General features: G+C 35.1%; 1 protein-coding gene across 2 annotated transcripts in view; it reads right to left on the bottom strand.

Annotated features, from left to right (window-relative positions):
- The window catches only part of DOCK7 (dedicator of cytokinesis 7), a 212,361-nt gene that overhangs the window by 103,422 nt on the left and 95,746 nt on the right, over window positions 1-13,193 (bottom strand). For both annotated transcript variants that reach the window (XM_077768102.1, XM_077768100.1), the window contains exon 15: window positions 2,472-2,589. In XM_077768102.1, the coding sequence (XP_077624228.1) occupies window positions 2,472-2,589 (118 nt within the window). The remainder of the gene's footprint in view (window positions 1-2,471; window positions 2,590-13,193) is intronic.

Genomic DNA, 13,193 nt, shown 5'->3' on the forward strand with positions numbered 1-13,193 from the left:
CACAGGTCCTTTTATTTTAAGGCTGTGTAAAAGTAATGACTATGACTGTCCTAGAGAAGTCTAATATCATCAATTTACCAAGAATATGTTACCATGTTTTTATAAAATATTGTTCTAATGCCAGAATTTGAATCTTATGATTTTATCATATCAATATTATACAACCCAAAAATTATCTTAGGATCCATTTGAGTAGTCCTTATTTTTTAAAGAATTAAGCCAAGACAATGTGTCTATGTTTCTATATTTGAATCAGCCACTAGGATAAAGATAGAAGCATTATATTTGCATATGACTAATAATACACAAGTGAAAGGAACACAGTATCTCCCCCACCCTACATACTGAGAAGCTATCATTTTTCACAAAATAACTCATTTACTTTCATAACATGTATGACACAAAGTAGAAAGTATTCCTTTTCTGACTGTGTGACATGTATTTTTAACCATTCATCAACATGGACTGTGCATCAATTCTGTGCCCTGCACTATGATGGGCATCAAGATACAGATATGAGTAAGACATGGTCCCTGCCCTCAAGGAGCTCACAATCTGATAGACAAGATAAAAGAATAAACATATAATCTTAAAGCGATAAGGCCCATAAAAGAAATGAGAAGATGCTACGGTAACACCAAAAGAGGGAGTGGTGTAACTGTCATTGTGGCTGGACACAGCTGGACTGGCAGAGCCCATATATGTGCTAAGACAAGGAAGAATCTGTTAGGCAAACAACAGAAACAGCTTTTCTTACATATACTACATTTGTCGTAAGCTCAAATTCATATGATAATTCACATGTAACAAAGCATCTATTTTCATAATCCAGTACCTTTTCATCAACTGTGATGGTATATTCATTCTTGCAGCAGGAATAAAGAACTAGTAAAGAATATGAAATGCTAACTCCAAACCTCAAAAATAAATTCTGACTTATTAGCAAATATTTATTCACCATGTATTATACGCAAAGATCTGAAATAGCAGCCATAGAAAAATACAAAGATGAGTAATTTGTGCTCACTGCTGTCAAGATATATACATGCTGATAAAACTGAGGCAATGGGAAAAAAGAAAATATACAGCTTTCCTAGTAAGTAGAAAATCAGAAGAACTTGATTTAATGAGTGACAGAGAAGGCTAAAATAAATCTCTGTTAACAGTGCACCCATTCGTAAGCTCATTTTCATTCCATTAAGGTTCTCAGAGGCTAACCATCTACAGTGACAATTGTGCTACTATTCCATATGTTACTAACTTTAGTTGAGCTTAACATCTACTTTCATGGAACTTGCATTTATTAGTGCTCTACATATCCTAAATTATAATTTGGGCAGTCAGGAACCTCTCCAGTCTGGCCTCAATCTACTATTTCTGACTTCTCTTAAACTGCTCTGGCTCACTGGCAACTCACCACTACTGCACCTCTGTGGAAGGACATTCTCCAACTTGAGTTGCTTTCCTTTCTCGGCTGTCTAAGACCCAATGCCATCTACATTTTAACTATCTCTGGTTTTAGTTCAGATATACCTCCTCCAGGTAACACCTACCCATTACCTCAGCAAGACATTCTCTCCTACCTCTGTACACCTATGCCTTTGAATCCCTATAGTAATCTTCTAATACCTAGCATATACCTTGGGTCTCAATATTAGCTGCAAAATGAAATCCCTTAGGAGATATAAAAATATTGATATATGACTGACTAGTTCTCACCCCCAGACACTATAATTTAATTGGAGTAAAATTCAGTCTGAGCACTGGTATTTTTAAAAGCTCCCTAGGTAAGTGTAATATGCACTATTACCAGAGTTTCTTAACAAAGATGGGAAGAATCATACATATTAGAATCACCTGGGGAGCATTTTCGACCTATACCATAACTGCATATACTACCCATCACTTTCCACCTCCCTTACCTGGCCTCTCATTCTAAAGAAGAATCAGAATCACAGATAACAAGAGCAGAAAAAACATATCTGTGCTTTGTTAGAGTTACCTAGGTGATTCTGTTCTGATCCTCTCTGGAAAGTCACTATTTTAGAATTTTATGTGTTTATCTCATATCTTCTAGATTACAAGCGGTATTCATTTCATCTTTGTATCTCTGGGAGGGACTAGCATATACTAAGTCCTCAATAATTAAGACTTCAATATAGAAGTGCTGAATCACTGTATTGTCCACCTGAAACTAATATGACAATATATATTAATTTATTGGAATTTAAAAAAAAATACTTCAAAAGAAACACTTCAAGTAAACTCATACTATCTTTACAGGAAGTAACACAGTTAGAAATTTGGTTTACAAGATCATATTAGGGGCGCCTGGGTGGCTTAGTCGGTTAAGCGTCCGACTTTCGCTTAGGTCATGATCTCGCGGTTCGTGGGTTCGAGCCCCGCGTCGGGCTCTGTGCTGACTGCCAGCTCAGANGTGAAGAACAGGAAAAGTAAAGAACACTTCTTACCGGCATAGCATTGCTTGGATCCTCCCCATACATGAACTGTACTTTCACGGTTATATTTCTTGCAGAACCCTGACGATTGGCAAAATTGAGACTCTGAGGGTATATGTAGAGAAGATTTCTGTGAAGGCAACAGTATACATGATAGTAAATATATATCTAAAAAAACTGTGTATCACTGCATGCCACAAAAGAAAGAGATGGAACAAATACTGAATTATTAATATATGCTAGCCATGATATATTTTCACATACGATGTTTTATTTAATTCTTAGGGCAATCATTAAGATAGATAGCAATCAAAGATACCCCAATTTTGCAGATGAACTGAAGACCAGAAAACTTATGAGGTTCACATACAACTAAGTAAGCAGCAAAGCTGAAATCAGAATAGAGGTCAGACTTCAAATCACATGTTCCTTCCTCTGCAAGAGGCTTCTGGGAAATGAATCAGTAAGGACTGAAACATTATTAAGAAGTTAATAATATATTATGTTAGTTCCCTCAAGCAGATATAAAGAGGATGACATTTATAGGTAGGACTTCTGTATATATATATACCAAGGACGTAAGAGGTAAAACATTGCACATTGTTTGTTCAAAAACACTCATGATAATATGCTAGGTGTAACAGTAGTTGCTATGAGATAACCACATATTACTCTGTGTTTATTTTACTTCATGTCCAGTTCCTGACCTTGCATCTTATACAACTTTAGTAGTCCCTACTTCTGCCACAGAGAAGATAAATAATTCAAGAAAAGAGGAAAAAAAAAAAAAGAAATAGAACAAGAGTTACTTTATCTGAAGACTAGGACTAAGCTCTGATGAACAAGACTTCAAATATAATAAAGCCTTGTTAATCAACTACTGGAGCAATGAAAACACGTCAAAATTTTCTGGAACGTGGCAGAGCCATATAGAAATTCTAAATGAACACAACCTTTGACCTAACAAACCTGCCTCTAATCTAGGACAGAATTACATATATGTACAAATGGATGTGTTAAAAAATACTGACATTTTTTGTAATAATTACAAATAATTATAAATATAATGTTCATCAGCACTGTTTTAGTTATATTAATATACATTAATAAGAAGGAATCCTATGCAGTCCCCAAAATGACAATGTGCAGCAATATTTACTGATGTAGAAAGAGATACCCAGCAGATTGGATAAAGAAAAAAAGCAGTATGCATAGCAGGATGCATACTGGCATATCCTCTTATGGAAAATTGTGAAGAAATAACAGCTGAAAACTTCCCTAACCTTGGGAAGGAAACAGACATCCAGATCAAGGAAGCTCAGAGAGTTCCAAAAAAGATGAACCCCAAAAGACTCACACCAAGACACATTATAATCAAAATGCTATAAGTTAAAAAGGAAGAGAATCCTAAAAGTAGGAGGTAAAAAACAATTTGTTATGCACAAGAGAATCCCAATAACACTATCAGCAGATTGTTCAGCAGAAACTTTGCAGGCCAGAAGGGAATGTCATGATATATTCAAAGTGCTGAGAGAAAATACTTCCATCCCAGGACACTCAAGAAAGCTATCATTCAGAAGCAAAGTAGAGACAGTTTTCCAGACAAGCAAGAGTTAAAGGAGTTTATCATCACTAAATTGGCCTTATAAGAAAGAGTAAAGGAATTTCTTTAAGATGAAAAGAAAAGGTGCTAATTAGTAACAAGAAAACATGAAAGAATAAATCTCACTGGAAAATTAAATATATAGTAAAGGTAGCAGATTAATCACTTATAAAGCTAGTATGAAGGTTAAAAGACAAAAGTAGTAAAAATAACTACAATACTTAGTTAAGGAATACACAAGATAAAAAGATGTAAAATATGACAGCAAAAATATAAAACATGGGAGAAGTGAGTAAAAATGAAGAACTTTAAAACTGGATCAAACTTAAGTTGTTATTGACTTAAAATACACTGTTCTAAATACAAGCTGTTATGTACAAGTCTCATGGTAACCACAAAGCAAAAAACTATTGCGAATACACAAAAGGTAAAGAAATCTAAGTATACCATTAAAGAAATTCATCAAACCACCAAGGAAGGAAGCAAGAAAGGAACAGTGGCAAACTACAAAACAACTAGAAAACAATTAATAAGATGGCAATAAGTACATACTTATCAGTACTTACTTTAAATGTAAATGGACTGAATTTTCCAGTCAAAAGACAGAGTGGCTGAATAGGTTAAAAACAACAACAACAACAACAGTACACATCTACATACTGTCTACAAGAGGCTCACTTCAGATGTAAGGACACATACAAACTGCAAATAAAGAAAGGGAAAAAGATATTCCATGCAAATGAAATCAAAAGAAAGTTATAACAACAAAATGGACTCTAAAATAAAAAACTATAATAAGAGACAAAGGTTATTACATACTGACACTGGGCTCAATCCAGCAAGAGGAAATTTGGGGAATGGGGGTGGGGAAAGAAGGGAGAGAGGAGAGAAAGAAATGGATAAAAAGATATTTCTGGTTAACAGTGAAGGCTCTAGTTTGTTTTTACACTTTGCTACTTTGTTTGAATTTGTGAGAACACATGACTTTTATAATTAGAAAAAACAAAAATTTCCATGGGGGTGGGTGGGGAGAATAGGTGTAGATAACAATAAGCCCACCATCTTAAAGTCACTAAAAACATGGAGAAAAGTCCATTATTCTCCAAACAGTCAAAAGTGTAAAAGGCAAATATGGAAATGTTATGATAACGGTCAGTTTCCTAATCAAAAGAACTAAAGATCAAAGATGAGTATTACTGACCACTGAAGTCACCAATTCAAATCTGCACAGGAAATATTTATTGATTGATTGTGCACAAAACATCAGGTACCATGTTTGTTGTTTTTTTTTTTTTTTTTAAATATTTTTATTTATTTCTAGGAGAGAGAAAGAGAGACAGCGTGACCAGGGGAGGGTCAGAGAGAGAGGGAGTCACAGACTGAAACAGGCTCCAGGCTCTGAGCTGGCAGTCAGCACAGAGCCCGACGCGGGGCTCGAACCCACGAACTGCGAGATCATGACCCAAGCAAAAGTCGGACGCTTAACCGACTAAGCCACCCGGGCGCCCCATCAGGTACCATGTTACATGCAAGGGAAATAAAGGAAGTTTGAGGCCATTCCCTGGTCTTGAGGAACATACAGTCTAATGGGACAGAAATGCCTATAATCAGACCACTTCACAATAACGTTGTGCTGTGAAAGAGGTTATGCAGAAGTTATGCAAGGAAGAGATACTTGGTTGACTGTGGGGAAGTCTTTCCATCTTCTACCTTTGCAATATAGTTGTTGAAGAAATGGGATTATTGTGTAAAGTTTTCTTAAGGCTAGAATTTGTTTGTATCCCTGTAGTAACATTTAACATATTCTTGTTTTCTACAGATTCAGAGTTAGATCAAGAGCCTTGGTCATATTTCGGCCTGAGGGTTTTTTTGGTAAGATCATTCCATAAATGATGCCATTTCCTATCAGGAGGAAAATGTCTCTTTTTGTGCAGTTACTAGAGGGTAATCAATGCCTAAACCCATTAGCTTCATTAAGGGCTGCCAAAAGATAATATCCTATCAGTCTTTATTTAATAGCTGGAATATCTCTATTAAGAGCAATTTTCCTCATCTATTATTTCCTTAGCCAGTGAGCCCTTATATAAGCGAGAGGAATAAATGCTTGACTCTTTTCCATTATTTTCCAGTTTTCAAAATAAGCACTGGATGCATTACAATCCTCTTAAGAAAAATTAATTATTCTTCTTTTTTTTTTCAGCCTCACTTATAAACTCAGGTACCAAACATATGAATGGGTTTCAATATACTGCAGGTATTATCTTTATTGATGTTCAAATTGTTCCATCTTTGGGAAATGAAAAAGCCAGTTCAAACTGGCTCCTGTGTCCTTGTCATTTAGTCATAGTAGTCTTTGATGACTTCTTGCTATTTGTTATATAGCAAAACGTTCTAAGCTCTTCTTCCATAGTTTCTCCCCAGATCCAGAATTAGCCATTTCTCCAAGGAGCTTTGGTTCTCTGCATGTGAAATGTTTTCCCAAGCCACAGTCTGGGCATTCATTGTGAGTTAGTCATTGTTTCTAGGCCACTGAAGTAGAAAGGGTGAGAGGGAAATGGTTTTAACATGAAATACATTCTGAATTCATACTGATACTTCAAAATCCAATTCAGGACTATTAATTTAATTTAATTTTCTTATAAGATTTTATTTAATCTTTTCTATCTTGCATCTGCATATCATTTTCCTACACTGACAATCATTCTGAAGGACATCAACTATGGCAGAATTAGAATATCACTTACTGATATATGTTATTCAAAAACTGGAATCTTAAGAACTCCAGGATTCTGTGGCCATCCAGAAGAGGATAAGCCTGCCAAGACCAAGAAGGCACCCACAGAAAAGTAGGGGAAAAAAAACCCATGAGAGTGCAATGACGTGGAAACTAAGGGAAAACAGTAAAAGAATTAAAGTTAAATGTCAACACTACTCAGGGGCCAAATGAGTTAAGAATTGAAAAAGGTCCACTGATAATATCAGGCTGGAAACCGATTAAAGCAGGTTCAAGAGCAAGCAGTTGTTAAGACAATGAAATAAATGAAACTCTGAAAAGTGTAGCTGTAAAGGAGAGAAAGATCATGGAATAATTGGAGACAGAATATGAGTATTTTGTAAGCTTTTTAAGATTGGAAAGGTTTGAGTTTGATTAAATATTGAGAAGAACCCAGGTGAGACAGTTTGCATATATTAGAATAAGAACGTAAAGATTCCTGAATGATGGGAGAGAACAGGATCCAAAGCACATGATAACAGACTGCCCTTAATTATGTTTGTAATTCCTCATTGTAGCAAACATTTGCTGAGTATGCAGCTAGATACTAAGAATATAGAGATAAAAGACAAAGTTCTTGACTTCATAGAACTATGGTCCACAGGTAGAATTGGACAAGCTAATAATTATAACGTAGTATAAATGCTATGAACACAGAATGTCACTGGAGCACACAAAAGGACTTGAGACTAAAGAATCTGCCAACAAATTTCAATGAAAAATCTGTAGTAGGATAAACAAGCGGAGCACACAGAAAAGCAACATACTATGCTTCCCCACCCCTCAGAATCTCTACATTGTCATTACTACTGTCTTAGTTTTGTGGACATGGACATGATTGGCCTTTTCCCATCTTTCAAGTCTCAAAAAACCTCATCTTTACTCTCCCTTGCCATCATATCACTTTGTTATTCCACTTACAACTCTCAAACAATCTGCTTAAAACAATCCTAAAATATCTTGTACATTTATATATTATTTCTTGTTTGTATATCTCCTTTGATAGAGTCCACACTCCATGAGGGCAAGAACTTTATCTCATTAACTGCTATATACCCAATGCCTAAAACAGAGCCTCATATTGAATGAATGAATGATACAGAATGCACACAAATATTTAGTTATACTTCAGGGAGTTTGGATTCCAGATTAAATGGAAATTAATTAAACATTATCAATTTAAAAAAAAAGAGGGGCGCCTGGGTGGCTCAGTCAGTTAAGTGTCCGACTTCTTCGGCTCAGGTCATGATCACACGGTTCGTGGGTTTGAGCCCTACGTCGGGCTCTGTGCTGACAGCTAGCTCAGAGCCTGGAGGCTGCTTCAGATTCTGTATTTCCCCTCTCTCTCTGACCCTCCCCTGCTCATGCTGTTTCTCTCTCTCTCTCAGAAATAAATAAGACATCAAAAAACAACATTATCTATAAGCTATGCTTGATTTTCAATATAAGTCAAACAGTTTTAAATTGAACTTGTTTCCAAAGATAAAAGACATACAACTGAATCCAGATTCATTTCCATTTGACTACTAATTCCACTAATAAATTCCCACATAAAACTAGTAAGTCTTTACCATTCACTTATAATACTTCTTCAGAAGAATTTCAAATCAGCAGTGAGAAGGCAGACTAATGAAAAGTGTTGAGATAGCACCTAGCCATTTAGGGAAAAAGATGAATTCGTATTTCACCACTCCTCAAAATAATTTCTAGAATAATCAAAGGGGTAAATAATAAAAATAAAGCCATAAAGTACTAGAAAAGCTTTAAAGAGACCATGCTTTAGAGGTGAGGAAGGCATTTCTGAGCATGAGCCACAAAGATTATAAAAGACAAATTTTAAAGCCTCTGCAGAGCAGGTGATATCATATACATAGGTGGAAGGCAAATGACAAATTGGAAAAACACTAGTCATTATACATCAGATAATGACTATCCAATATGTAAAGAATTCCTACAATTAGTTAGAAAGAGACAAACGAAAAGGGGGAAGGAATATGGGGAGAGGGGACTTAAATAAAACTCAGGTAATTCACAAAAAGAGCAAAACAGATGGCCAGCAAAATAACCCAGATGTTTTTTACTATTAGACTTATTGATTATCTTTTGTTTTTCTCATTCAAAGCATTGGTAAAAATTCATTGGGAAAGAGCAGCTCTCATTACTCTTGGCAGAGATGTAAACTGGCACAACTCTTGAAGGATAATCTGACTTGAGAAATCATATTTTGAAAGTCAACACCACAAACTTGTCATTTATACACACCTGGGAAGACATTTTCTATGCATATTGCTTTGCTTACAATTAGAAAACTGGAAACAACTTAAATGATCATTAATAGGCGAAGACTTAAATTAAGGTACATCTATATAAATGATTATGCAGCCATTAAAAAGAAAAAGTCAATCTATAGGCACTCATGAAAATAAATTTTAAAATATTAAGGTCTTGAACCAATTTTTTTAATATTTATTTTTTTGAGAGAGAGTGTGTGAGGAAAGGAGGGCAGAAAGAGAGGGAGACAGATGATCCAAAGCAGGCTCTGAACAGTCAGTGCAGAGCCTGATGCAGGCCTCGAACTCACAAACGGTGAGATCGTGACCTGAGCTGAAGCCGGAGGCTTAGCTGACTAAGCTGCTCAGGTGCCCCTATATATGGCATGGATTATATATAACACAGTCACACTTGTGTTTAAAAAAAAAAAAATTACGTGTAGCTACTCATCTAAGGGATCTGGTATGACAGACCCCAAAATGTTAATAGTGAAGAGTCAGGATTTTTATTTTTCACAAGTTTCAGAAATACCTGCGTTTCCACAATAAGTACTTTCAGCCAAAAATTTAACATTTATCAATAGTGAACATGGAGGGAAAAAGTGGATAAATGAAATGATTCCTTCAAATGTCACTCATCTTCTGGATCTGCACTGTCCAATAAAACAGTCTAACAAGACTACTAAGCACTTAATGTGTGCCTATTCTAACTGAGACGTGCTCAAAGTACATAAACACACCAGATTTGGAAGACCTAGTATGAAAAAAGAATACAAAATATCTAATTAATGTTTTTATATTGATCACATATTGAAATAATTTTATATACTGGATTAAATACATTATTAAAATGAAATTTCACTTGTTAGTTTTCACCTCTTTTACATATAGAACTCATACTATATTTCCACTGAGCAGTGCCTGTTCTGGACAAAAAGAGGAAAGGGAATCCAATGTAGTAATCTGTCGGTATTCTTCACTTTAGTTAATGTAAATATTTCTATTTATAAATGTGTTTTTCTCAAGCAATTACTTTCAGAATCTTTCTACCAAACATTAATTCAAAAACAAATGATCACATTTTATGAAGGAAGAAATGAAAAGGGATACTACGTTCAAAGAGATCCCAATGCTTTGCGTTTTATTTGGAAGTCCTATCTCTGGAAGATTGCACAACCCGGGGGAGGATAAAGGACTTTGCTTTGCTTGAAGCTTAAACAAGACTTTAGATATCCTAAAATGCCATGTGGCTAAAAAGTTTTATGTATTAGTTCTTAGAAACTAAAAATCCTTAGATTAGGGCCTGATTTTTAGTTTCTTATTTTCTTAGGCAGAAAAATTTTTAACTTTCATAATATTATTGGTTATATTTGATTAGGGATCTATTTAAACAGGCACAGGTTCAAACAAAGATTAGATTCTGCCTTTGACAATGTGTACTCAGACAGGAGGTAGATGAAAAGGTAGATGTAAAATGTGTACTCAGACAGGTGGCATGAAAAGGTAGATGTTAAATCACTTGTAAAATTGCTATTTGTTAGACTTCCCATGTGGACACTCTTCCACAGCTCACAATTAGGCACTTCACATATATTCGATAATATGTCAAACTACTATAAGGAAAGAAAATTATCCAGATATTTCTACCAGGGATGATATACTATAAACCAAGAATATGTGACCATTGCCTTTAATCTGTCAGTGTTACATGTAAAGGAATTATATAAATTGTACAAAAAGTGTTCACATTCTAATACGGTAACCAAAATGGAAGGAAATTCCCTCCCACAGTAACAGCATCCAGTTACTGTCATGTACTGCAAGGAGTGAACTCAAAAACCTTTTCAAATTCCTTTCTCTAAAAAGTACCTCCTGTATCTAAAAGGGCAGAGCCTCTACTATATGCAAATGTTGTACTTGAAAAACTCCCAGCTTAAGACTTTATCATTCCCTTTTTCATCTCATATATTTATACTGTTTCTCAAACATGTAAGGCATTGTACTAAATAAAGTACTGTAAAGGATACAAATTAAAAAACAATACAGATCTTGCTCATAAACAGCTTATAGTGCAAAAAAGATGAGAAGTTGGCCCATCTCAATTTTCCCTCAACTAGAAGGTGGATGAAACATCAGGGTCGATAGTTTTAGGCCAGAAAAGTAGACAGTTTAGTTAAGAGAAGTTTCGAAATATGCCCTTCGTTACCAATGATCACAACACTAAGTTTTTCCTTTAAAAAGGAAGGAAAAAATTCAAATTTCTTCAGTAGTTCTATATGCACTTTTATATTTCCATTAACATCTAACAGTGATGAAGGGAAGATGAAAATGAATAATAAGAATTTTTTGTGTGTTTTCTTCTTTATTAGTGGAAGTATTTGCATATTTTTATTTACTCAGATTCTTTATTTCTCTTACAAATAGAAATTCAAGGATGCATAGGTGGCTCTGTCAGTTGAGTGTCTTACTCTTGATTTCGCCTCAGATCATGATCTCACAGTTCATGGCATTGAGCCCCATGCCAGGTTCTGCGCTGACAGAAGTGAGCCTCCTTGGGATTCTCTCTCCCTCCCTCTCTCTGACCTTCCCCCACTTAAAAAAATACTTATATGGCTCTGTATTAGACATTTAAAAAAGTATACACGGGCTAAACAAAAGACATAATTCCTTGTACCTACCAAGGTCCAAGAGACTAAAATGCAGAGAATAAGATTTTGCAAAAATTTTCAACTTCTGTCATCTTAACATGAGATTAGACAATATTCACCAATAAAGTATTACTATATGGGCACAAATGCTTTCATTGTTTCAAATTACCAAAAATAACTAATATATAATATTAGGAGTATTTTAGTATATACCAGATGATGTCCTGTGCTTTAAAAAATTAAAGTTTTTTAATTCTTAATCTTCATACAATCCTATAAAGTAGGTATTCCCTTCACTTGACAGCTGAGAAAATACAGGTATAGAAAAGCTAAGTAATTTGACCAAGAGTCACAGAGCTGAAGAACAGCAGAGACAGGATTCCAAGCCAGCCAGCTTCTCTCCAGAATCAATCATACCCTCAACCACTGTGCTAAACTACTGACTGTCACTCTCACATCTAAAAGCCCTTAATCCTAAATCATCAAAGGAAAGGGTCTTTAATTTACACTAGGAATATCCATTTCTAAGAACAGAAATTTGGAAGTGGTTCATGTTGTAAAGTTTTGCTTGACAATTTACAATTTAAACTGAAGTACATTATGTTAAAACCTTCCCCTTTGCAAAAAAGCTATTAACTTTACTTAAAAATTTCTTTCAGATAGGCCTGATTACACACACATACACAGGTTCTAAGATCATTTCATGTGACATAATAACTAATATTCTGAGTACTCCTATTTGCCAGATACTGTTCTGCTTTACACCTATCACTTCTTTTAATTCTCATAACCCTGTTTAAGTATGTACAATAACTACCGCAACTGACAGATGAGACGACTGAGGTATGGGGAGGTTAAGTAACTTGTCCAAGGCCAGAAAACTAGGGCTGGGTCTTAGATATGGATAACAGTCTGATTTTAGAGCCCATACTTTTACTATACTAATTTGTCAAGGTAATGCATTTTTTTAAGTTGGCTTCACACCCAGCACAGGGCCCAATGCAAGGCTTGAACTTGCAACCCTAAGATCAAGACCTGAACTGCAATCAAAAGTTGGACATTTAACTGACTAACCCACCCAGGCACCCAAGATAAGGCATTTTTAAAGGATTTATTATTTTCTCAAAAAGTTCTCAATGAGCACTCAAGAAGGTTAATCAGTAATAATTTAACCAAAGCATTTAGTATTTTTCCTTTTAACACTATGTTAGAAGTACAGTAAAACATTTACTTTTGAGCATACTATTAATTTGTTGGTTTTGTTAAATTTATATTACCAGAACTGTTACCAAGCTCACAAAGTTCAGACAAACTTATAATAAGCAAACTGTTTCTGACACTGGAAGTATATAATTCTGGCTTGACTGTACAAGACCACCTAAGCTATTGGCCTTTCAGTGGGCACATGGAAAAGAAGGTAGAACACAGACACAGCTTTAC

The sequence above is a fragment of the Crocuta crocuta genome, unplaced genomic scaffold (assembly GCF_008692635.1).
Source record: "Crocuta crocuta isolate KB4526 unplaced genomic scaffold, BGI_CrCroc_1.0 scaffold85, whole genome shotgun sequence".
Lineage (NCBI taxonomy): Eukaryota > Metazoa > Chordata > Mammalia > Carnivora > Hyaenidae > Crocuta > Crocuta crocuta.